Here is a 27,960-nt window from a genome sequence, read left to right as displayed (position 1 = left end):
CTGCCATTCCGGGAATTAACCTAGTAAACCTACGCTGCACGCCCTCAATAGCAAGAATATCCTTCCTCAAATTTGGAGGCCAAAACTGCACACAGTACTCCAGGTGCGGTCTCACTAGGGCCCTGTACAAATGTAAAAGGACCTCTTTGCTCCTATACTCAACTCCTCTTGTTATGAAGGCCAACATTCCATTGGCTTTCTTCACTGCCTGCTGTACCTGCATGCTTCCTTTCAGTGACTGATGCACTAGGACACCCAGATCTCATTGTACGTCCCCTTTTCCTAACTTGACACTTCAGATAATAATCTGCCTTCCTATTCTTACCACCAAAGTGGATAACCTCACACTTATCCACATTAAACTGGTTCTGCCATGCATCCGCCCACTCGCACAGCCTGTCCAAGTCACCCTGCAACCTCGTAGCATCTTCCTCATAGTTCACACTGCCACCCAGCTTTGTGTCATCTGCAAATTTGCTAATGTTACTTTTAATCCCTTCATCCAAGTCATTAATTTATATTGTAAATAGCTGCGGTCCCAGCACCGAGCCTTGCGGTACCCCACTAGTCACTGCCTGCCATTCTGAAAGGGACCCATTTATCCCCACTCCTTGCTTTCTGTCTGCCAACCAATTTTCTATCCATGTCAGTACCCTACCCCCAATATCATGTGCTCTAATTTTGCACACTAATCTCCTATGTGGGACCTTGTCGAAGGCTTTCTGATAGTCAAGGTACACCACATCCACTGGCTCTCCCCTGTCCATTTTCCTAGTTACATCCTCAAAAAATTCCAGAAGATTAGTCAAGCATGATTTCCCCTTCGTAAATCCATGCTGACTCGGAACGATCCTGTTACTGCTCTCCAAATGCTCTGCAATTTCGTCTTTTATAGTTGACTCCAGCATCTTCCCCACCACTGATGTCAGACTAACTGGTCTATAATTTCCTGTTTTCTCTCTCCTTTCTTAAAAAGTGGGATAACATTAGCTATCCTCCAATCCACAGGAACTGATCCTGAATCTATAGAACATTGGAAAATAATCACCAATGCGTCCATGATTTCTAGAGCCACCTCCTTAAAGTACCCTGTGATGCAGACCATCAGGCCCTTGGGATTTATCAGCCTTCAGTCCCATCAGTCTACCCAACACAATTTCCTGCCTAATGGGAATTTCCTTCAGTTCCTCCTTCACCCTAGGATCTCTGGCCACTAGAACATATGGGAGATTGTTTGTATCTTCCTTAGTGAAGACAGATCCAAAGTACCAGTTCAACTCGTCTGCCATTTCTTTGTTCCCTGTAATAAATTCCCCTGCTTCTGTCTTCAAAGGACCCACATTTGCCTTAACTATTTTTTTTCCTCTTCACATACCTAAAGAAGCTTTTACTATCCTCCTCTATATTATTGGCTAGTTTACCCTCGTACCTCATCTTTTCTCCCCGTATTGCCTTTTTAGTTATCTTCTGTTGCTCTTTAAAAGAGTCCCAATCCTCTGGCTTCCCGCTCTTCTTTCTATGTTATACTTCTCTTTCATTTTTATGCTTTCCTTGACTTCCCTTGTCAGCCACGGGTGCCTCTTACTCCTCTTAGAATCTTTCCTCCTCTTTGCGATGAATTGATCCTGCAACTTCTGCATTATTCCCAGGAATACCTGCCATTGCTGTTCCACCGTCTTCCCTGCTAGGGTCTCCTTCCAGTCAAATCTGGCCAGCTCCTGCCTCATGCCTCTAATCCCCTTTGCTATACTGTAATACTGGCACTTCTGATTTTCCCTTCTCCCTCTCAATTTGTAGTTTAAAACTTATCATATTATGATCACTACCTCCTAATGGCTCTTTTACCTTGAGTTTCCTTATCAAATCAGGTTCATTACACAACACTAAATCCAGAATTGCCTTCTCCCTGGTAGGCTCCAGTACAAGCTGTTCTAAGAATCCATCTCGGAGGCACTCCACAAACTCCCTTTCCTGGGGTCCAGTACCAACCTGATTTTCCCAGTCTACCTGCATGTTGAAATCTCCCATAACCACCGTAGCATTACATTTGCGACATGCCAATTTTAGCTCTTGCTTCAACTTGCACCCTATGTCGAGGCTACTGTTTGGGGGCCTTTAGATAACTCCCATTAGGGTCTTTTTACCCTTACAATTTCTCATTTCTATCCATACTGATTCTACATCTCCTGATTCTAAGTCACCCCTTGCAAGGGAGTAAATATAATTCCTTACCAACAGAACAACCCCACCTCCTCTGCCCACCTGTGTCTTTTCGATAGGTCGCATTCTTTTCGTTCAGTTCCTAGCCGTGGTCCTCTTGTAGCCATGTCTCTGTAATTCCCACAACGTCATACTTGCCAATGTCTAACTGAGCCTCAAGCTCATCCACTTTATTTTTTATACTTCGCATGTAAATACACTTTAACTTTGGTATTCACCTCCCCTCTCACACCGGTCGCCATTGGCCCTGACCTTACTCTCTTATCCCATCTAGAACTTTCCTTGTTTCAAATAAGTTTTGTTTTGGGGGTAACATACAGGATTGTGACTGATTTAGATGGGGTTGTAGAGGGAAGCTGTTCCATTAGCAAATGATTCAAGGTTTAATATTTTGGGCAAAAGGTATAGGATGTGAGGAAAAAACATTGTAGTACTCGAGTGGATAAGGGTTTGGAAAGCAATGCCTCCAGAGTTGATGGATAGTGAAGAGGGGTTTTCAAAGCCAAAGATGCTTGAGAGAGGACATTTTTTGAGGGCTTTAGGGGAAGTGTTGGGGAATGGGACAGATGGGATTAGCCTCAATGGGTTGAATGGCTTCTCTTGTTATAATTATACATTTCTTTGGTTCCATTATAATCTCCCTCCCAAAGAGCTGAAAATTTCAAAACTCGAATGAATAGATTTTTGTTAAAGTTAGCCACTAACCATGCACTGAATGAAGTATTAAAAATTTGTATGGCTTCCCCCTCTTTGATTTTGAATAATTTTAGGAGCATGCCAGCACAAAATAATGGGATCATTTCCATTAATATTAAATTAGGCATATGTACACATTTAAAAGAAAACTGAGACAGTGCAAATGATGGAAAACCAAAGTTAGCAATTATTGACTTTGTGTAGCCAGAATGTGCTCCAAGATCATTCTTGGCATGAAAGCAACATATCATCTCTACAGGACCAATCCCTTGGAAAAAATGCTACAATAAAATAGCGATTGTGCTTTTTCAATCAATCCTATCCTGGTCAATGTGCCAGAATTCCCGAACCCTCCCCGCTGCTAACTGCAGCTGACTTGCAAACTGACTTGTGTCAGGTTGCTGTTTTTGCCAATCTCTTGTTGTATCAGAGCAAGGTTAGCAGTTCCTTGTCCCTTTGCATTGAGTTGAAATTTCAGAATAAGTGATGACTTCATCCACGTGTAATTGGAATAATGATCTTATTCAGAACAGTGACTTGGTGCTTTAAGGGAAAAATTGCCTTTAAAGACTTGTTTCATGTGTTTTAATAGCAATATAAATTTTGCAACGTTGTGGGGTTGTAGAGTTCTTTTTCCTTTCACAATTCAATCCTTTATCAAACGTAACTTTCCTGCGCTCCCATTCTCTTCCTCCATCAATTTCAATTTATTTTGTTTTTCACCTCTACATTCATTACTTATTTCCCTTTCCACTTAATTCCTTGTATCTTCATGAAATGTTGCTAGATCTTGTTCAATTTAGTTCTTTACTGTAATATGACCATTTAAACTATCACCTTTCTGATTTCTGATTCAATATTTGAATTATAACATTCTATTCAAAATTTAATGGACTTCAATTTTGAATAGAATGCTTTAATTCAAATATTGAATCAGAAAAATGTCCATATAGTTTTGTATCTTACCTACGTGATCATTATTAGAGAAGAAAAATCAATTAAGGTTTTCTTCTGAAGTTAAAATTACCTGAGGGAAACAAGATCTCAAGTGGAAGAACTCCAGTTGCCCCAGAAATCTCCATGCATACTCTGGGTCTTGTACACCAGGTTTGCCAGCGCTGATTGAATGAAGATTTCATCTCATAAATTCCATCTCCCACTGCCCTTTGCTTTGGGTTCATTATCAGGCCATCTGGGAAGCAAACATTCTTATTTCTTCAATTTTGGTATAGCTAATAAGTAAATATATTTTATTTTAAAATAAACGTTATTTGTGTGTTAACCCCACTCCTTCGCTCTGTATTGTCTGCACCAAAACCTGATTCCTGATGAAGTTATGACAGACTTGCAGTGTTGGCAACTGTCTCGCTCATCTGGACTCTCAGTCTGAAGTTACATTTTTATATTATTATTTGCATCATGGCCTTGTCCAACTCCTAATCACTATATAATATTCACTATATATTTTTTGGCATTACAGCTGCAAAAGGCGCCATATATTTGAAGTGAAAATAACTAGATTCCCCATGAGACAAAACTAGAAATTCAAACTAATTCAAAAGATAAAATAAATTGATTTCGCAAATGTGTGTTGTAACTGTTGATTCTGAGACTGGTAAGCTTGTTCACACAGTACAACGACCAAAATAGATTTCTCCTGAGATTACAAACAGAAGTTACTTTGAAGTGTTGCTTGAAGCAGGTGTTATTTAAGAAAAGTACAGTTCAAACCTCTATATTCACTCCCCAAATAACATTTCCTCTTGAGCTAGACTTGCAAAGACCCCAAAGTCTGATTCAAACACAGGCTTCAGTGTATGCATTGACTTAATCATCACAAAACCTTGAGACTAAATATACCAGGCTTGTTACAGTTTTAGTCCCTTGGTACTTTTCAGTTTTGCTACTTGCTGAAATCTTTCAAGGGAATCTTGGCCTGTATTTTCAAAATAACCAGAAGATCGGCAACTAAAATAAACATGTGAAGGTTAAATAATTTACATCAGAAATTATATTTGCAGAACCAGATACTTGAAAACAAAATGCTGAAGGGGCAGATTCTGAGGGAAGGTTAAGTTGTTATAATTTAAGATGTTTTAATGTTGTTGAATTACTTTGTTAATTAATGATGACTGTTTCTGATTCCATAAGTGTGCAAACAATGACTCAGCTTGTGAGCTGCAAGAAACCTTCTTAATAATCCTGCACTAAATATCCTGGCAACTAGAATTATGGATTACGAAAGCAAGTAATTATAAGAATCAAATTTAATTTAAAAGAACTAAAATTTGTTTTTATAAATCACTCCAGGCTGCCTGCTTCCCCATTTGCTTGTGGAACACATGGTTACCTATGTGTTTCAATCTAATTATGTTGAAAGACCAGCCTTTATATAGATTGGTGAAATATCAGATTGAAATAGTGGAATTATTGTAACAGTTTTGAATTATTGCCAATGCAGTCGCAAATTAGTTTTCTATTTTGAAAACGGCAATTCCAAACAAGTTAAATGGGAATAAATGTAATTCACTCTGCAATTCATAACTTTTAAATAACAGGCAGTAGAAACAAAGACCTGCAGATGCTGGTTAATGCATAAAAGGACATCAAGTGCCGGAGTAACTCAGCAGGTGAGGCAGCATCTGTGGAGAACATGGATACGTGAAGTTTTGGGGTCGAGACCCTTCATCAGACCCTGACCTCCAGTCTGAAGAAGGGTCTCAACCTGAAACGTCATTTATCCATGTTCTCCAGAGATGCTGCCCGACCTTTTGAGTTACTCCAGCACTTTGTGTCCTTTTGTGTATAAATCATATTCGTTCTTAAATCCATTATAAAGTAGGATGGACAAACATTGATGTCTGGATATCCTAAAGTATTTCACAGTCAATTAAAATACATGGGTTTATTCACAAAATGCTGGAGTAACTCAGCAGGTCAGGCAGCATCTCAGGAGAGAAGGAATGGGTGACGTTTCGGGTCGAGACCCTTCAGTCTGAAGAAGGGTCTCGACCCGAAACGTCACCCATTCCTTCTCTCCTGAGATGCTGCCTGACCTGAGTTACTCCAGCATTTTGTGAATAAATACCTTCGATTTGTACCAGCATCTACAGTTATTTTCTTAAAATACATGTGTTTAATTACTATACTGGTACCTCATTTAGTATGCAGGATGCATTCCCAGAAACAAGTGTCCATTTGGCACAGTGATGTTGCAGGTGGGCGTCTCTCAGCTCTGGTCACCTATTCTGACCCTTTGGTGTGATCGGTGAAATCCTTGTACTCCAGATGGTCTGTCAACATATGGAGCAGAAAGATGCTGCCAATTCCCAGCAATGGACCATACTCAACTTGCTGGCCAGGCTGCAGTCCTGATCCCCACATAAGTGCTGACTAGATACATTGCTTGCCTGCCCATCCCAACATCAATGTTCACGTATAGCATCTCCACACTGAGCAGCATAGTAGAAGCCATGGATTTGCACCGTGTTCCTAGCAGGCCGCTTCCAGGTGCAGCGGCATGTAGCCTGGGTAGATGCCTTTTTTCTAAGTGGAGGGATGTACGTACTTGAGTATTTGGGGGGGGGGGGGGGGGGGGGCGCAAGGACATTATAATGAATAAAGGTTCTGCAGGATAACACTGAGTGTAATGTAATTTGTTCTGCAATTCATAACTTTTAAATAACAGGCAATTATCAGTTCACATCTGGAGAAGCACAGAACTGCAGATGTTGGTTAATACATCTAAGGACTCAATGTGCTGAAGTAACTCAGCAGGTTAGGCAGCATCTCTGGAGCTCCTGACTTCTCTGAATTCTGAGTATGTACATGTCTATGGTAATTTAGGGACATTTCTGTTAGCTCCTCAGTATCTCTTCATATGAACTCTGACACCTCTGCATCTTGTCAACTTTACCCATCGTTCTAACTTCTATAAATCTACTGAGCTGTTGGTTTCTACGTTTCCTTTCATGATCAATTCATCCACTATGCAGTGTCCATCCTACCTCTGCAATACTAGCCACACCTATTTCTTACTGCTCTGGCCTTGATATCACTCCCCCGACTACCATTTTATGGTAATGATCCTTTATTCAGGTTTTTATTCACAAAATGCTGGAGTAACTCAGCAGGTCAGGCAGCATCTCAGGGGAGAAGGAATGGGTGCCGTTTCGGGTCGAGATCCTTCTTCATTAGTTGCTCATGATCCTTCTAAGTTGCTCCAGCATTTTGTGTATAAAAACCTTCGATTTGTATCGGCATCTGCAGTTATTTTCTTACACTACCTGTTGCTCCACTGTGATTTCTCCTTAAGGTATGTCTACTTTATTCAGGTTTTATCACTGGGCTACTCTTATTGTCATCCCTAAACTCCAGAACGAGTTAGTCACTTTCTTTCTTCCTTTTGAAGAAATCTGGTTTTGGTCACTTCTTGCTTCTGTATTGCCATTCATATTTACACATAATGCTTTGACAAAGGTGATAAATAACTCATGATTTGGAAATTACTTTCACTTTATATTTATTTTCAAAGTACCTGAAGTGAATTGGGTTAGTAATCCCCATAATTTATGTAACTTCAACAGTAATTTGAAACAACCTTCTCTGTGGGATGCTTCTGGTACAGAAATGCATTGTCGAAACTGAGGAAATCAAATAAGATCACTATCAGTATTGTCTAAACTGAATTGAATCTATCCTCTAAACTATATATACTAAACGATGTTCCCATATCTGAACTCTTGTTTAATGTTGAGTAGATGCTATTTTAGAAAAGGAAATGTGCCAAAATAGTTTGCTAATGTAGCAGTGGGGAATGGTTCATGCCTATTAAAACCCAAAAGGTCCTGTGTTAAAAGCTTTGTAATGATTTTCTTTAGTAGGGGCTCTTGAGAATACATAGAAGCAATTATGGAGCTATAAATAATGAAAAAAGTCATATCAATGAGATTAAAATTTTAATTTTAATGAAAGTAGAAAATTTGTCAGCTACTTTATTGAAAGTAAATTTTGTAATATAAATATTATATTTCATTTCAGTTTTGCATTGTGATCCTACATAAGTAAATTCTGCAGAAAAATAAAATGAATGTTATTTATATGGAAAAACATCCCCTGCTTTCTACCCAGCAATAAAAACTTGGCCTGCACAATGCCAATTTTGACAGAATAGAAGCCTCGATTTAAAAAAAAAAAGAAATATCGAAGGTGGTAATTTGGGCAGTAAACAACTGAGATATTTTACCGATAGGGTGAATTTGGTGGGTTGGATAGTATTACTGATCTAAGTTGTGAATCTATTTGTATGAAACAAATGGGTGATGGATTACACTACTATGCTACAATAAAAGATAAGATAAATTGAAAGCTCTTATTTAAATTAGTCTTAAGCTCCATTACAGCCGCTGTGATGGAAATGGTCTGAGTAAACTTTAACTGAGTAACGCAGCTTTAACATCCCATAAATATCCATAAGCATTTATGGAGTATTATCAAACATAACATTGAAGCTGAACTACAGGATATGATATTGGGAAGTAACCAAAGCTTAGTCAGGTATATTTTGATGGGGATCCTGGAAGGTGAGAATGGAGGAGTGATTCAGAGAATAAATTTCAGAGCTTGGGCAATTGGCAGCTAATGGTACAGATGCTGCAAAGGGAAATTGTCAATGGTGAAGAGGTTAAACTTATCTAGGAGGGTTGGAGGAATAATAGGGAATTGTCAGCCCATGGAGTCATTGAGGGTGAGAATTTTAAGGTGAAGGCATTATGTAATTGGTAGTCGTGAAAGATTAGCAAGCTCAGGGGTTATGCAGGAGAACTGCGTGAGGAGATTTTGGTCATGGGCAAAAGAGTTCAGGATGGTCTCGGGTTTACTGAGGTAGGTCAGTCAGATGCATAGGAGTGCTACTACCACGCTGGAAGTAGCAACAGCATGGGTGAGAATTTCAGTAGGTGTCATGTTTTAATAATCCAAAGACTTGGGCAGACAATTCCATGTCCACATACTACCAGTTTGGGAATTTAAATTCTGTAACAGTCTGGAATTAAGTAAGAGATATTGAATAGATAGGTAGTTTAACTAAATAGTGAGGAATGTTTCATGAGAAAACATTTTTCTGCAATGATATACATCAAACTATGGCTTGTTAATTTGATTGAGTTCCACGAGTCAGGTCTATCAGGTCTAGATACTATTCGCTCTCATGCCAACGGTCCTCTGAAATCACCAGGCAAGCTATTTGGTTGTAGAAGAATTGCTATGTTGAAAGACAAAAACAATGCCATCTAGGACAGGTATGTCATCCATACATGAGATGACAAACCATCAAATACTAAAGATTCATTCCTTTTGTTAGACACCCTAAATACTCAGTCCTTCCATCACTAATGCACAATACCTGCAATGTGTGCCATCTACAAAAAGCACTGCAGTTAAATGCCTGGGCTACTGAAATAGCACCTCCCAAACCTATGACCTCTACCATTAATGGCAATAACAGCAGGTACATGGAAATGTTGCCACCTGCAGGTTCTTTTCCAAGTCGCACATTGCAGTGACTTGAAAATATATCACTACCCCTTCCTCATCACCAGTGGATTTTCAGCAGCAACAGAATTATACCTCGCCATGATCTGTAACCCCATGACTCAGTATATCCCTCATCCTATCACTAACATCACAGTCCTAATTCATTGAGTTGAAGAGAATGGCAGGATTATCGCGATGCAAACCAAGGAGATTTATCCCCAAACGCACAGAACCACAACACAGAACTCTATGCTTACTGATCAGCAAAAGTGACATGTAATATGCTGAGAGTGATACCACCATGAATATATCAGATTTGCAGTCTTGTCACAAGCTTTCCTGGATGATGGCAACCAATAAATGGAAGAGTAAGAAGGGTCCTGACCCGAAACGTCCTCTTTCCCTGTCCTCTAGAGGTGCTGCCTGACCTGCTGAATTACTCCAGCACTTTGTTTTTTTTGTAAACCAACGTCTGCAGTTCTTTATTTCTATTCTCCAATGGAGGAGGAGGTGGCTCCAATAAAATCTCATCCTCAACAAAGGCAGTGTCCATTGTGTAAGTGTCAAATACTAGGCTAAAGCATTTGCAACCGCAGTGCTAAAATCGGCCTTATGTTATCGCTGCTGTCGTAGAAGCCAAGTTTTGGCCAATTTGATTTAAAAGTATAAAATAAACTGATAACATCGGAAACAGCAAAGGCTGTGGGACCAGATAACCTTTTAACTGATGTGTTGAACACTTGCATTCCAAAATCAGCACCTCCATTAACCATGTTGCATCAGTACAAAGCTGACACACATGCAGTGATGTAGAAAATTGCTCGGGTATTTCCTGTCCACAAAACAAGATAAATCCAAACTTACCATTGGATTACCATCCAATTTGTTTACTTTCAGCAAAGTAATGGAAGGCTCTCTTGACAGTGCTGTTAAACATCACTTAACTTGCTTATAACCAATTCATTTTGTTTTTTGAGTTTGGAGGGATCACTTGGCTGTAGCCTTGGTCAAAATATGGCCCAAAGTAATGAATTAAATGGTGAGCTGAGAATGCTATCCTTGGCATTTAAGTCATAATGCACTAAGGAAGAAGAATTCACTGAAATATACCTTGCACAAGGAAAATGATTGAACTTATTGGAGAAGAGACAGAGGCAGTTAGCAGGGAAAGGGTAAATGTCTGGGGAACAAAGGGGACATTGGTGTGTCGGGATGTTCAGGACCACAGACAGAAGTTTCAGTTTTTCCAATGTGTAAAGGAAATTCCTGCTTATTTAGCAGTAGATTTGTTTTAGCGACACAGCGTGGAAACAGGGCCTTCGGCCCTCCGAGTCCGCGCCGACCAGCGATCCCTGCATATTAACACTATCCCTCACACAAGGGACAATTTACATTTATACCAAGCCAATTAACTGATAAACCTGTACTTCTTTGGATTGTGGGAGGAAACCGAAGGGATGTAATGTTGAAGCTCTATAAGGTGCTGGTAAGGCTGCATTTGCACAATTTTGGGCACCATGTCTGAGGAAGGATATGCTGGCTCTAGAGAGGGCCCAGAGGAGGTTTACAAGAATGATTCCAGGGATGAGTAGGTTGTCGGCACTGGGCCTGCACTCGCTGGAATTTAAACGAATGAGGGAGGACTTCATTGAAACATATACTTTATCCAAGCCTTTCTCTATTCTGTATGTGGAGAGAATGTTTCCACTACAGTCATAGTCAACATGTCCCAGCTACACTCATCACACCTGCCTGCCATATCCCTCCAAACTTGTCCTATCCATGTGCCTGTCTAACTTTCTTAAACGTTTGCATGGTCCCAGCCTCAACTACCTCCTCTGGCAGCTTGTTCCATACACCCACCACCCTTTATGTGAAAAGGTTGCCCCTCAGATTCCTATTAAATCTTTTCCCCATCACCTTGAACCTATGTCCCCTGGTCCTTGATTCCCCCACCCTGGGCAAGAGACTCTGTGCATCTACCCGATCTAATCCTCTCATGATTTTACACACCTCTATAAGATCACCTCTCATCCTCCTGCGCTCCAAGGAATAGAGACCCAGCCTACTCAACCTCTCCCTGTAGCTTGCACCCTCTAGTTCTGGGAACATCCTTGTAAATCTTCGCTGAACCCTTTCAAGCTTGACAATATCGTTCCTATAACATGGTGCCCATAACTGAACACAATATTCTAAATGCGGTCTCACCAACGTCTTACACAACTGCAACATGACCTCCCAACCTCTATACTCGATACTCTGACTGATGATGGCCAATGTGCCAAAAATGTGCCACTAGTGGGGGAGTCTAGGACTAGAGGTCATAGCCTCAGAATTTAAGGACGTTCTTTTAGGAAGGAGATGAGGAGAAATTTCTTTAGAGAGAGGGTGGTGAATCTGCAGAATTCTTTGCCCCAGAAGGCTGTGGCGGTTAAGTCAGTGGATATTTTTAAAGCAGAGACAGACAGATTCTTGATTAGTACAGGTGTCAGAGGTTATAGGGAGAAGGCAGGAGAATAGGGTTAGGAGGGAGAGATAGATCAACCATGATTGAATGGCAGAGTAGACTTGATGGGCCGAATAGCCTAATTCTACTCCTATTCCTTATGATCTCGGAGAAAACCCACGCGATCACGGGGGAAAAGGTACAAACTGTACAGACAGCACCAGTAGTCTGGATCCAACCCGGGTCTCTGGGCTGCACCGCTGCGTCGCCTAAGCTGGACAAGCAATATAACAAGTTAAAGCCAGTGGAGGAGTCAACTTGGTGTTTTGAGAAAAAGCTGATTTAATTCGTGACATCTAGGCCAGGAAGCTTTTGCTCTGTAATTTCTTTAACCTGTAACGTTTATTATAAAAAATTGTAGCAATTATCAGATCAGTTAGAAGGGCGTGGATTAACTGGATAATCTACAGTATGATTATCCAGTTAATATGGTTAGTTCTGCTCATTGTATTTTTTAATAATTGTGTATATGCCAATTTAATTTCATGTATCTTGTCCCTTGCGTTGTAGCATTTGGTTTAAATCAAAAATAAAGTATGAAGTTGCTGAGCAGCCTATTTACTAATTTTAACATACATCACATTAAGTAGACCATTTCCTTTATCTCGTCGAAGGAAATACCTTCGATTTCCTTTATCTCAAACTACAAGAAGACATGCCTGCTGTCATCGGTAGGGACATTAATTGTAAGAGTCAGGAAGTCATGTTATAGTTTTATAGCACTTTGGTAAGGCTGTATTTGGAGTATTTTTGTGCAGTCACTAAACAATAGACAATAGGTGCAGGAGTAGGCCATTCGGCTCTTTAAGCCAGCACCACCATTCAATGTGATCATGGCTGATCATTCTCAATCAGTACCCCGTTCCTGCCTTCTCCCCATACCCCCTGACTCCGCTATCCCTAAGAGCTTTATCCAGCTCTCTCTTGAATGCATTCAGAGAACTGGCCTCCACTGCCTTCTGAGGCAGAGAATTCTACAGATTCTCAACTTTCTGACTGAAAAAGTTTTTCCTGGTTTCCCCGTTATAAGAAGCATTTAAGAAGCAGTTAGACAGGTACATGGATAGGACTGGTTTGGAGAGATATGGACCAAATGCTGGCAGGTGGGACTATGATAGGTGGGACTAGTGACTAGTGACGGACATTTACTACAAACCCACCGACTCGCACAGCTATCTGGACTACACTTCTTCCCACCCGGTCCCCTGCAAAAAGTCTATCCCCTACTCCCAATTCCTCCGTCTACGCCGCATCTGCGCCCAGGATGAGGTGTTTCAGACTAGGGCTTCCGAGATGTCCTCGTTCTTCAGAAAACGGGGCTTCCCCTCCTCCATTATAGATGAGGCTCTCACTAGGGTCTCTTCTACATCCCGCAGCTCCGCTCTTGCTCCCCCTCCCCCCACTCGCAACAAGGACAGGATCCCCCTCGTTCTCACCTTCCACCCCACCAGCCAGCGGATCCAACATATCATCCACCAACATTTCCGTCACCTACAACGGGACCCCACCACTGCCCATATCTTCCCATCCCCTCCCCTCTCCGCATTCCGCAGAGACCGTTCTCTCCGTAACTCCCTGGTCCACTCGTCCCTTCCTACCCAAACCACCCCAATCCCGGGCACTTTCCCTTGCAACCGCACGAGATGCAACACCTGTCCCTTTACCTCCCCCTCAACTCCATCAAAGGACCCAAAAAGTCTTTCCAGGTGAGACAGAGGTTCACCTGCACCTCCTCCAACCTCATCTATTGCATCCGCTGCTCTAGATGTCAACTTATTTATATCGGCGAAACCAAGCGCAGGCTCGGCGATCGCTTCGCTGAACAACCTGCGCTCGGTCCGCATTAACGCAACTGATCTCCCGGTGGCCCAGCACTTTAACTCCCCCTCCCATTCCCAGTCTGACCTCTCTGTCATGGGCCTCCTCCAGTGCCATAGTGAGGCCCGCCGGAAATTGGAAGAGCAGCACCTCATATTTCGCCTGGGTAGTTTGCAGCCCGGTGGTATGAACGTCGACTTCTCCAACTTCAGATAACTCCTCTGTCCCTCCCTTCCCCTCCTCCTTCCCAGATCTCCCTCTATCTTCCTGTCTCCACCTATATCCTTCCTTTGTCCCACCCCCGACATCAGTCTGAAGAAGGGCCTCAACCCGAAACGTCACCCATTCCTTCTCTCCCGAGATGCTGCCTGACCTGCTGAGTTACTCCAGCATTTTGTGAATAAATCGATTTGTACCAGCATCTGCAGTTATTTTCTTATACATATGATAGGTAGGACATGTTGGCTGGTCTGGGCAAGTTGGGCCGAAGGACCTGTTTCCACACTGTATCACTCTTTGACTAAGAAGAAAATGGAGGCATCAAAAAGGATGCAGAAGAGGTTTACTAGAATGCTGCCTGCATTCCAGTAAACCATATTATATCATTTATTTATTTATTCGTGTCATCACACAGCTGTTTACCAATAGCGAGCACATTTTAGTGCCACGTGGTTGGCCTCTGCAAGATCCTTTACAGTGCACGTGTCATGCAGCACGTCACAGCTCAGGAGATGTTTCATAGTCTGGCGGCCCTGTCCGTGCTCGCAGACTGCCGCATATTCAGTATATCCCCACTTCAGCATGTTCGATTTGCTCCTCCCCACGCCTGTCCGCAGTCTGTTGAGACTGCGCCAGGTTATCCACGGTTGGTCGGAACCTGGTGGGAGTTTCTCAGAGCGATCGATTGCCATTATATCATCGATAAACCTGGATTGTTTTCACCGGAATGTTGGAGGGAAGATTTGATAGAATTGAGAGCCATTTATTGGGTAGACAGTCGGAACCTTTCTCGAAGGGTGGAAATGTCAAAGACTAGAGGGCATAGTTTTAATCTGAGAGAGACATAGTTTAAAAGAGCTGTTCGGGGCAAGTTTTTAAACTATTTTGGGTGCATGGAACACGCTGCAAAGGGTAGTGATGGAGGCAGATATGATAGAGGCTTTTAAATATGCGCATGGATGTGCAGGGATGGGAGAGATTAGTTTATCTTGGCATCGTGTTCAATATGGATATTGTGGATCAAAGGGCCTGTCCAGTGCTGTACTCTTCTACTTTCTATGTATACGAAGGTTCAAGATTTTTCTTAGCGCAGATTGAATGTGTAAATATGATCATTTCCTAAGGTAACAGTTACAGTGCAACTCCATGAAATTGATCTTTTTCGTAGATTTCCATGCAGTCCTGATCTTTATTGCAGGTTAAAACACTTTGTGCAAGTCACCAGCAGCTTACGGTAATACAGGTCATCTCCAGTTTACGAATGTCTAACTCTTGTACCGTCTATACACATGACCGAGCACAACAGAGGCGGTGAATTTGTTGGTTGTTGCGGGGCTGTGGGTGTCTTCTGCGGGCAGGAACTTGGCAATATCTGAATGGTTGAGTTAAGCACCTTAGTTTAATTACATATTATCCTTGGTTGGCATGTGTTTCTATTTAAATATATTGCCGGATGGCCACATTTCTCACTTGTGAGCTGCTTGTGTTATGAACCGTTCTAGGAATCATAATCTGCAGTACTGTTCTGCATTAAAAAATCAGATGTTTGAATGTAGTAAGTTCATTATATTATCATCAGATCTGGATGCTTCTGATGAGACCAAATGTTTTAAAGGGCCATTACCTGGTATGTTAAATGTACGAGGAGTTTTTGAATTCTCATGCGATTAAACATGCAATGGATTTCAGCCAAGGAGGATGTTCTATTTTAAATGATCAACTAATAAAAAGATTTGACTGCTGTCCGAATTGCTTGCAGCTTTTTACTAGAAGTTCACTAAATAGCAGATCTGAAACCAAACCCCCAAACTGATGTACTTAATTTTGATTTAATATAATCAGATCATAAACACACCTCAGAGGCTGAATATTCTGTGGTGATTGACTTGGTTTCTAGCTCCTTGAAGTCACTGTCCTGAAACTTTTCTCTATTAATGATGCCACAAAGCAGTAGTGAACCGTATTTATAATATGCATTGCTCACTTCATTCATGTTTTTTCCTTCAAAAAAGTAGCTTTCAAATCTGCTGCTTCCACCAGCAATGTGAGACTTTCAAATTCATCTTTAGATTTTTAGATTTAGAGATACAGCGCGGAAACAGGCCCTTTGGCCCACCGGGTCCGCGCCGCCCAGTGATCCCCGCCCATCAACACTATCCTACACACACTAGGGACAATTTTTTACATTTTGCCCATCCAATTAACCTACATACCTGTACATCTTTGGAGTGTGGGAGGAAACCGAAGATCTCGGAGAAAACCCACGCAGGTCACGGGGAGAACGTACAAACTCCGTACAGACGGCGCCCGCAGTCAGGATCGAACCTGAGTCCCCGGCGCTGCATTCGCTGTAAGGCAGCAACTCTACCGCAGCGCTACCATGCCGCCCACCTGTCATTCCTGTCATTCACCATACAATGAGCCTGATTGAGCTTAGATCTGTGTAAAATTATGAACTTTCATTTGTGCACTGCTGTTCCATAATCTCAAGTTGTTCTTATATGGTTAAATAGTGGACTGGACCAGCCATTGGTGATGGTCTTTTCTTATACATTGTAAAGTACTCTCCTGGAAGAAGAAACGGGGTTTGGATGGTAGCTGAAAGCATATTGAAATGTTTTAACGCAAAGTTTTTCTCTCATTTAATCATAAGATCAACATAGAATCATGAAATGGTTTGGGTTAAATTGTCCTTTTTTGGTTCAACTCATCAAAATCAGCCATGATGCATATCTTTGTTAATCACATTTGCCTGCATTTGGTCCATATTCGTCTTGAGTTTCCTATCCAGGTACCGATACAAATGCCTTTTAAATGTTATTGTATCTGCCTTGAACACTTCTTTTGGCAGCTCTTTCTAGATACTTATCACCCTGTTTAATAAACATAGCCATCAAATTCTACTTATAAGGACCTCGTAATGGTAATGTTGAAATAAATACAATAATATTTTGCAGGATACTTAAAGCATATGTATATTTTGACTTTCAGTACATCATCGTTGCCTTCCTTAGATTGGCCTTTGCCAAGTCAGTATATGCAGTATGATCTAAAGATTGAAATGCAGCCGAAGACTCATCACAGGGCTCACTATGAGACAGAAGGGAGTCGAGGAGCAGTGAAGTCCTCTTCAGGTGGACACCCGGTTGTTAAGGTACTTATTTTGCTGGCTTGCTGGCAAGAGCTGGTTGTTTACCCTTTGTGTTTTAATGGCGTACTATTTTTTTATGTGACATTTAGTCTATGGTTAACATTCCAGATTCCCCCCCATATTGGTAACAGGATGCACAGTTTCTGAGAATTTAAGTAAGAGATTTATTGCTTCTGTTCACTTTTTAATATAGTTCTGCAAATGTCATACTGATTTTTGTTTCACCAATGCTCTAATTAATATTGCAAGAGTTTTTCCTGGTTTGTCAAATATTTCTTTACGTTTTGCGGGTGAAGGGAAAGCAGAACCACATTTTTAAAAGTTGTTTGTATCACTTATTGTCACTCTGTAAAAGGATATCTTATTTATCATTGGTGGTGGTGATGTCACGAGGTCTGCAAGTAAACCATCACCTGTTGATGCATTGAAAATGAAGCAGCAGGGACAATTGATTGTTACTATGGTTTCATTGTGTTAAGATAGTTTCATATTCTCTTACCTGTTAGCAGATGTCACTACTGTGATAGTCTGAATGACTTTTTTGAGAAATATGATTACTGCATGGAGGAAAAAACAAATAGTTTTAAAGTTTAACATTTAGTGGTGTATATATGCAAAATTCTGAATGTAATCTGTTTTCCATTACTCTGCGATGGTGACCTAATTTCTTAAGACTCTTTTCCTCCTATGGGCTTGCATTAAATTTATTATATATTTTGGTATAAATAATAATTTTTTAAATTGTGATGTACATTTAGGATTTGCTTCTAACTTCATTTCATTTGATTTTGCTTAACCTCAAATTGGCATTTTTATCAATGTGGCTGACTGCATTTGGGAATCTTGCAAGGAAAGGAAACAAAAGCTTTCAGCAAATTCTGCACATATTGTAGTTTTCATCTTGTATTTGAACAAGCTCTTTGGTTCTGCTGATGATTCTGGAATTGCTCATTTTTTAGAACAATTAGAATTTTATTGTGCAATGTTTATGAAACAAAGTGTTAGAGGGTGGTGGTTTATTTATAAACTAATATTGGAAAAGAAGCTATGATTGAATGCTACTTTTCAAGCTCAAAGTTTTCATTCCCCTCTTTTTTTAAATGTTTGCAGTGTTGTGGTAAAGGCAATCACCCGCACTGTCTATTCTTCAGGCCAAACAGAAGTGCATTATTGCAGTTGCTCTTAAACTTGCAAACGGGAAAACATTATGAATGTATTCTCCCTGATTGTTGAGAATACAGTAGTTTTAAACATTTTCGTAGACATACTGCATTATTTTGGCTTTGCTTTATTATTGTCACATGTACTAAATTACAGTGTAATTTTTTTTGCATGCTGTCAAGTCATTATACAGGATACAGAATATGTATCATAATATGACAGTAAAGAATACAGTGTTACAGCTATGGAGAAGTGTAAATAAACAAAAATGTGCAAGGGTCACTGAGATACATTGGGTGATTGGGACTGCCCCCTTAGCTTATGAGGGGTCCATTTCATTGCTGATAACAGCAGCGATTAAACTGCTCCTGAACCTGATACTGTGTGCTTGCCAGCTTTAGTATTTTCCTGCCAGATGGGCGCGGGGAGAAGACACTTAGCTACTTTCCTGAGGCATATCTCCCGGGGACCCAGGTGGTCTTATTTGACGAGCACAGGGACTCTATACAATCTCAGTTTAATTACTGGGGGTGTCTCCCTCCTCTTCTTCAGGACCCCACTCAAGCCCCTCCCATGTGCCTCTCCCAGGCCCCTCACCCCCTTCATTGTACACAATTCCTCCCGTGCTACAATGATTTTGTGTGACGTAACCAGTATAATTTTTTCTATTTATCTGACATATAACTCTTTAATTTATTCACAAAATGCTGGAGTAACTCAGCAGGTCAGGCAGCATCTCGGGAGAGAAGGAATGGGTGATGTTTCGGGTCGAGACCCTTCTTCAAATTTCAGAAGAAGGGTCTCGACCCGAAACGTCACCCATTCCTTCTCTCCCGAGATGCTGCCTGACCTGCTGAGTTACTCCAGCATTTTGTGAATAAATCGATTTGTACCAGCATCTGCAGTTATTTTCTTATATAACTCTTTAATACTGTCCCCAGTTATCTTAAATTTGTATTTCTGTAACCTTGTCCCAAATTTATTGTATACTTGCAATCAGGTAAAGGCAATCTCTGCTGGCTGGTTATGACCAGAGACATACCGTCATAATGGATCGGCGAGGATGATTTTAGAATTTGGTTAGTTTAGAGATCTAGCGTGGTAACAGGCCCTTCGGCCCACTGAATCCACACCGACCAATGATCACCCATACACTAGTTCTATGGTATCCCACACTCGCATACTACACACAATTTACAGAAACCAGTTAACTTACAAACCTGTACGTCTTTGAAATGTGGAAGGAAACTGGAGCACCCGGAGGAAACCCACGTGGTCACAGAGAGAACGTAAAAATGTTGCACAGCCAGCAACCGAGGTCAGGATCAAACCTTGATCTCTGGCTCTGTGAGACAGCAGCTCTACCGCTGTGCCACTGTGCTGCCCTTGACTGACAGATTTTGTTACTGGAAATAAAACTTTAATACTTAGTTTGCTACTACTTCAATGTCTTTCCTGTTTTTGCCTTTTAAAAGCTGTGGCTTTTAACTCTCAATGCTTAAAGCTTTCCCCCACCCCACCCCACCCCAAATTCTTTGTGGAAAAATTAGTCAAAACATTCCAGAGCTCATTTTCAAAATTAATTCTGACATCAAACTGAAAAACATTGAATAATTCAGAAAAGATGCTCCCAGATTTTACCCCTGGCTTTATTGCCAATGCATCTTGAACTCTATGACTCTTGATATTGTCTTTTTTCTGTTTTCATTAGTGAGTTTCCTTGTTTTCCATTGAACAAAACATCTACAAATAATGCCACATTGTATGCAATGACCCTGCCACTTTATCCTTGGAATTATTTGCCTGTTTGGTAGATGAACTGCGAACATTTCAGTTTATATGCAAGCTTAAGTATGCCACATGAGTCAAATACAGTCTAAATGAAGAATTGAAAAAAATAATGCTCAGGTGCACTCCATTTAATCTATTGCACTATTTTAGCTGAAATGGCCTTTGTTAAACACTTACCAGCTCTGGTGCATTGGTGTATGTTCATTGTTGGGGTTTGGGACATCGCTGGGAAGGCCAGCATTGTCACCACTAATTGTCCTTGAGGAGTAGTGGTAATCTAACATCTCGAATTGCTGTTGTTCTACTGGTGAAGGAGCTTTCACAGTTGCATTCATTGGGGAAATCCAGGATTTAGACCAGTGACAAAAATGAGAGGGTGGCGTGTTTCTACATTGGGAAGGCATAGGTCATGGAGGGAATTGTGTGAATGGTGCTGTTGCTAGCATGTCTCTGAAGCCCTTGTCTTCCCTGATGCATTGTGCATGTAGAACTATCGGCCGGAGCAGCCTCAATGTGTTTGTTAGCTGTAGTGTGCTTGTGCTCTAGGAGATAAATGATTAGAATAATAGAATGGCTACTGTACAGAGGGAAGCTATTTGACGTATATCCATAATAACTTTGGAGCAACTCTAGTTTTCCCCATTAGCTGTTTTTTGCAAATTCTTTCCACCATATTCAATTACTGATTTTATGTGGAGTTGTGGATGGGGTACAAATCTTTGTCCCACATTATTTAAAGCCTCTTGAAAGTTGAGCTAGACCTGTACTGACAAACGGAGAATATTCCAATAAAATTCTGATTTGTATCTTATAAATGCTGGGAAGGTTTTGAAATGTCGGGAGGTTTGTTATTTGCTGCAGAATACCATGCTATGAGCGCATTCTATTGACAATATATGTATATGGCTGATACAATGAATTTCTGTTCAGCAGTGACCCCAGGGACGTTGACGGTGAATGTTGATGCCATTGAATGTCATGGGTAAATGTTAGGCTCTCTTGGGTTGGACATGGCCATTGTCTGGCAGTCTTGTGGCATGATAATGTTTTCCATTTATTAGCTCCTGAAAATTGTTTGAGCTTTGCTTTATAGACAATAGACAATAGGTGCAGGAATAGGCCATTCGGCCCTTCGAGCCAGCACCACCATTCAATGTTCTCATGGCTGATCATTCTCAATCAGTACCCCGTTCCTGCCTTCTCCACATACCCCCTGACTCCGCTATCCTTAAGAGCTCTATCTAGCTCACTCTTGAATGCATTCAGAGAATTGACCTCCACTGCCTTCTGAGGCAGGGAATTCCACAGATTTACAACTGTCTGAGTGAAAACATTTTTCCTCATCTCCATTCTAAATGGCCTACCCCTTATTCTTAAACTGGCCCCTGGTTCTGGACTCCCCCAACATTGGGAACATGTTTCCTGCCTCTAACGTGTCCAACCCCTTTATAATCTTATATGTTTCGATAAGATCCCCTCTCATCCGTCTAAATTCCAGTGTATTATGCTGACATAGATTATTTTGTGTGCAAGCATTGATTTTGTTTGAAGGAAGTTGTAGATGAAATTGACGATTGTGCATTCTTCAATGAGCATTTTTTGTAACTATAATTCTCCAGCCTCTTAAATTCTCTCGGCATCATTTCTTGTCCTATCACAATCTCCATGCAGTGTGATGAGCAGAATTGTGAGCAATAACTCATGTGGGTATGCAGTCAATATAAAAATGGGAGTGGTCAGTATTGTTCCTGAAGGAGTAAGATTGCTGTTGATCTGACACTTTTAATTACTTCAGTTTCTTGTCAGTAATGATTTATTGAGAAAGAGAGATGATTAGAACTCAGCAGGTGTATTTTGTGCAATTCTGTGCATCATACATTAGGAGAGATATCAGATCCCAAGAGTAAAGAAAATTGATCAGAATTGTATCCGAGATGAAGGATCGCTACTGGACTTGCCTTCCTTGTAGCAGAGATGCTTATTAAAGGAATATTTAAACTAAGAAGTGATTTAGATACATTGAATGAGAAACTATTTCTGAGCTTTTGAAATAATGAAAAGGAGAACCAGAGACAACTTTAAAACAAGGTTATGAAGTGAAGTTCACTAGTTGAAATGCTGATTCAATAGTATCTTCAAAAGTCGGAATTGGAGAAATACCTGAAAAAGAAACACAGAGCTGAGTGGTACAAGTTGAGGAGTGGGATAAACAGGGTAGCTCATCTAAAGAGTAGCTGCGTCTGAATTAATTGAATACTTATCTTCACTGCTGGATGATTACATCAAGCCAATTCACATTTTCTGTATTTCGTGCTGTTATAAAGTTAAAATCAAATGTAGTACTCGCGGATAATCAATCCTCCCAGACAGTCCCAAAAGGCAGCTCTTTTGGAGTCTGAACTCCACGCTCCTGACCCGAGTGAAAAGTTGAATAAAAAGTGAAAGGTAATACAAATGAAGCTTTTCCATAAACGACAGTTGATGTTTGGACAGCTGTTTATGTTAAATATGGGATAGGCGTCTGTTGACCAAAATGAATAATGGTATTGGGTAATACGTAGGTTGGTGCGTGGAATATGTTTCGGATGGATTTTGATCTCTGCGGCTTGGAATAGGTTTGAAGGGCAAAGTCGCCACTGAGTCACGCTATATTATAAAGTGAAGGGCGTTGTTAAAAAATCCCATGTCTATGCATACGATGGAATCCTCCATAGGCTTCAATTAAAGCATTTTAGATTGGAAAAGCAGATGTTCTGTTATACTTGTTCGAAAGTTGATTTAGGTACAATTGGGTCCCAGCACACTTTATAGCATGAGGAATATTGAAACGGTGTAAAGCAGATTTACAAGTGATCAGAATGGAGCGTTAAACCCATCAGGGAGGACTAAACCAGCTGGAGCTTTATTATCCAGGAAAAAAAGGCTGACAGTAATCTAATCGAGGTCTTTAACATTTTAATTGGAAGCATAGTTTGAGAATTCCCAAAGGCCATACCAGATTCTGATTTTATTTTAAATGTTCATTTTTTAATACTGGTTAGTCCGTTCTTTTTGCTATATGTTAAATATTTTCTGCCATATTATTATTCATTACTGTGCTCAGGTGATAGTGCCTTTGAGCGAAGACTCTTGGGGAATTTAATATTTGCAAGGATTCCCCAAACAGGAAAATCATGAAAAATGGCAAGTAATTAAGTTCTGAGCTTTCGTGCGTCTCAGAACTTCCATTCAGTTACCAACAATAAAAGGGGACTTTCTGACTTCATATTTTGAAACCTTAATTGTCATTCAGAATTAGTTAAGGTATTTTCATACTTTTTTTGTAGAATTATAAACCTTGAGGCATGAATTTTCTTTTGGTTAAAGGGTGGAGCATTAGTCTATCTAACATTACCTACAGTTTGCAGCATAATGAAAATTCATGACCTGCATTGCTTTAGATATCGAATGGTCTTTTGTAAAGTTGGGTTGGGGCTCATTTTTTGACTAATTGTAGTTGGGAGAAAGCGGGAAAAGAGGTGAGGCCAGGGCAAACTCAGGCAAGTGATAGGTGAATACAGGGTGAGGGGGGGTTGGTTGGTAGATGGGTGGACAAGAGCCAGAAATGAAAAAGGGACATTAGGCTGTGAGATAAGGAGAGGAGGTGTGTGAATTGTGAGGCCAGAGGAAGGGATGTATATGGAAGGGGGCAGAATGAAGAGGAAAGGGGGGGTCCGATAGTGGGAGAAGTGGGTGTGCATCTTGGTGGGCACAAGGAAGAGAGGGGGGAGGAAATGGATGGGGCGGGGTGTGGTTTTGGTTCGTTAATTAAAATTAGAGAATTGAATGTTTGCACTGTTGGTCAGGAAGTGAAATAGAGGTGCTTTTCCTCCAGTTTGTGTGTGGTCATATTTTGCAATGGTTTCATTCAGGATATAGTCAGAATACTTCCATTATTACTTAACCATCACAGTTATTACAGTGTATGATTAGGCAGGAATGTTCAGAATACAGGCAGAAATCTGATGTTGTGCAATCATCTCCCACGAATCACTGGAATTAGCAGCACGCACTTCAATTTGAAGAATGATTCTAGTGCTGAGTCAGCACAAGCAGCTGTTATGTGCCTCCATGGTTTGGTATTTTTGTTTTCTCAGCATCCCTTGGAGGAATCTGGCTCTTGAGGTTATCTCGGCCTCAAGATCTTGGGCACACGAGCACTTATTAAATCAGACACATAGCCAAAACAGATAAAGTTAGAGTTCCCTGATACACAACCTTTTGTGTGTTCATATTTATGGTAGTAGGATTGCTCCCTACATTCCCATTTTTGTTGGTATATGTGCAAACGCACAGTAAATTGAAAGTGTTTCTTCAATTGATGCAAAGAAAAATAGCAGCGGTAAGTCGTTTTGGCCGACATTGCTGTCATATTTGCAGTTTTGTGATAAGGGACCTTAACTTTTCTGCCTGTTCAAGCAATTTGCTTTATTACACATAAATGATTGTCTTCAAAAATGAGAAAGATTGTCTGTTGCAATGCACATGTCTAACAAGGGAAGAATTTGGCTGCAGGAAGCTGGCTGCCAATTACAATTAGAATAGGGGTGTAAAACCTGTTTATGGAACATAGGTTGCATAGTTGTTTATTCATTAGCTGTTTAGAAATAGAAGGGTCTGCTCTACCATTTAAAAAGTACATGGATGGTCTGTTACCTGAGCAGAATTTTCCTGTGCTAACCATGCATCCAATGATTGCCTTAACAGAAATTGATATTTAAATAGTATATTGGTATTGGCCCTATGATATTTTAATATCTACATATTATGCAGCACTTCTGTTTATATGCCCAAGAATTAATGGCTAAATTCTTAATCGAACTGCTACATTAAATCTCTAGACAAAGAGATTGCATTGCTAGGTTGTGGATCCTGAAGCTGTATGCACATTTGCCGGGATCATTGACCAACTTGGCTGATGGTAGTTTCAAATGATTGAACTGGAGTAGAACATTTTGGTAGACACACAATGCTGGAGTAACTCAGCGAGTCAGGCAGCATCTCTGGAGAGAAGGAATGGGTGACGTTTCGGGCCGAGACATTTTGGCGATGAGGAGAGTTTAGGCTTTGCTTGTTTTCCTTGTAATGGAGGAGAGAACAGATGGTTATACACCATAATGAGGGTTACAGATAGAGTGGATGGTCAGAAACTTGCATAACGGATGTTTAAAACCAAAGTGCATAGGTTTAAGGTGAGGAATAAGAGAGTCAGAGGGAATCGGAGAATTTTTTTTTACACACAGAGAATGAGTATAATCTGGATTGGATTGCCTAAGAAAATGGTGAAAGCAACATTTTTAAAAGAATTTGCATGAGCACTTGAATAGCCAAGATATAAAAGCCTATGGATTTTATGTTAGTAAATGGATTAGTATTAATAGGTCCTTAACATTTGGCATGGACGTGATGGACAAAAGGGCCTGTTTAAAGTCATTGTATCACCCCCTGATGAAAACAGGCCTTTTGCCACACTAAGTCCAGGCTGATCATCAACTGACCCCTTAAACTAAAGATAGACACAAAATGCTGGCGTAACTTAGCGAGTTACCTGGCAGCATCTCTGGAGAAAAGGAATAGGTGATGTTTCGGATCAAAACCCTTGTCCAATCTGAAGAAGGGTTCCGACCCGAAACGTTGCCCATTCCTTTTCTCCAGAGATGCTGTCTGACCTGCTGAGTTACTCAAGCTTTTCGCGTCTATCTTCGATGTAAACCAGCATATGCAGTTCCTTCCCCTTAAACTAATCCTATTTTAACCTCCCAACCTTCCCATCATTTGGATGCCAGATTCTACTATTTGCAGACACACTGGGGTTTCTGTGCTTCTAAGTCAAAGCCCAGACTTGTTTGAAAACTTTTATTCAGTTCACCAAATCATGTATGTAACTGAGGAAAGGTAAAGACAGAGCTTTGGCAGGATTGAATAAAACAATGGTTATAACTATAAGAGCATATCAATTAAAAAAAATTATGCCTATGTTTGTTATCTCAGAAGCTAGTTACTATTTTGGTATTTGGTGCCTTCATTCCTGATGATTGTAGTCCTTCGTGGAATAATTTAATGCTGAAATCCATTATGGAACTGATTCAGACCGTTCGCTGTAATATCATGGCAGCTTATTGAAATCAAATTCTGTATTCAGAATTTCAGAATACTTTACATTATGGCAAAGTATTGATTCAACTGAAACAGCAGACATTTAGACTGACAGAGCTGGGAACTATTTTCTTAAGGTCACCAAAGTATGGGGATTTTTTAAATTCCTCAGGACAAGCATATATCAATGCCCCCAAAATCAATGTTGCAATTTCAGCCATTTGTCCATGGCCTTGAGTGGTATGTGCGGAGGCAATTGTTTAAATATTTTAAAGCCATATCCAACTCTTATTGACTAGTAACTGCATGAATGTGTAATGTTGCTTTTAGGTTTGTAAAAGGTTTTCATCCGTTTTATATTTTCTTGTTTTTGGCCTTAGTTTTGGATTCCATGCAATCAGTAAAAATCCTTAAAAAAAGCTTTACTTTCTGTCCCATTGAAGAGAGGGGCACAGGAGGAAGAAAGATTACAAGGCCAAGTTCCATCTGCACAGTTTTTGCAACATTACTGTTAAGTCAGAATCACAAGACTGTGGATCTCTTTATTTACTAGGAATGCATCTATCTCTCGTTTCCCTTATCCCTAACCTGTCTGAAGAAGGCTCTCGATCGGAAACGTCACCCATTCCTTCTCTCCAGAGATGCTGCCTATCCCGCTGAGTTACTCCAGGTTTTTGTGTCTATCTTCGATTTAAATGATCAGCTTATCATGTGGCTATTGGTAAATATTTTGGATAGCACCGTCCTAGTAGTCCATGACTGCTTTCATTATCAGTAAAATTGAAATGCTAATTTATATCTGTTCATTTCAAGTAGAGCATTGTGCCTGTAATTTGAATATCCTACATTTTCAGTGCCATCAATGGAGGCGTTGAAATTTTTGTGGAGTTGAGAAATTGCATGTATATTGACCAAGCAATACGGAGAGCTTGGTCATGATAGAGCATAGTTATTAACCAACCTATTCCAAATAGGTATCAAGCTTCTGAACAATGAATAGCAATGATACAGTGAATTGCAGTGTATCCCCATATTATGGCCCTTCTGGTGACAGAAATTCACCATTGCAGAATTTATAAATTACTACCAAAAAGATTGAATTGCAGAATGAAGATTTGCTCTTGGGGGGAATTTACGTGAGAAAAGAATAAATGAAGATGTTAAAGAAATAACAAATCTTGCCAATTTTTATCAAGGATTCGCAGTATGGAAAATGGCAATGCATACGTTTTTTTTAGGAACACAATCACTCTGTATCACGGGGATGGGATGTACACACTCTGTATCACGGGGATGGGATGTACACACTGTATCACGGGGATGGGATGTACACACTCTGTAACACATGGTGGGAAGCTGTATTTTAATATTTTTGATCAAATGCTACCCTCAGCACTTAAAATCCAGTTCATTTCTATCCGGTTCCAATTTGAAAGTAAACATCAACATTTGCGGCTGTAGTTTTGTCCAGGAATTTGCTTCATATTCATATCCAGCTAACATCATTATATTTGTCAAATTCTTCAGGGTAGAATGTCCTGCATGGATGAGGTGCTTTCCGCTGAGAGGAAGGGGGATTTGCAGATACTACGAGGCTTTCTATGCAGCCTGCTTGAATGGCATTGGCAGAGAAATCCTAATTGTAATGTAAACATTAGTGTCGTCTAGGGAGCATGTGACCAAAATAGAAATCTGGGCAGCTGTGGAAATCGCATGATTCCCAGAAGTC

At 40.5% G+C, this 27,960-nt stretch overlaps 1 protein-coding gene across 3 annotated transcripts in view; it reads left to right on the top strand.

Moving 5' to 3' along the window:
• The window catches only part of nfatc3a (nuclear factor of activated T cells 3a), a 175,267-nt gene that overhangs the window by 81,047 nt on the left and 66,260 nt on the right, over positions 1-27,960 (top strand). For all 3 annotated transcript variants that reach the window (XR_013547361.1, XM_078400364.1, XM_078400362.1), the window contains exon 3: positions 16,985-17,147. Coding sequence is in view for 2 of the 3 variants with exons in the window: in XM_078400364.1 (XP_078256490.1) it covers positions 16,985-17,147 (163 nt within the window). In the remaining variant the exon portion in view is untranslated. The remainder of the gene's footprint in view (positions 1-16,984; positions 17,148-27,960) is intronic.

Source organism: Rhinoraja longicauda, chromosome 6 (genome assembly GCF_053455715.1).
Source record: "Rhinoraja longicauda isolate Sanriku21f chromosome 6, sRhiLon1.1, whole genome shotgun sequence".
Classification (NCBI taxonomy): Eukaryota; Metazoa; Chordata; class Chondrichthyes; order Rajiformes; family Arhynchobatidae; genus Rhinoraja; species Rhinoraja longicauda.
This window is presented reverse-complemented; position numbering and strand designations above follow the sequence as displayed.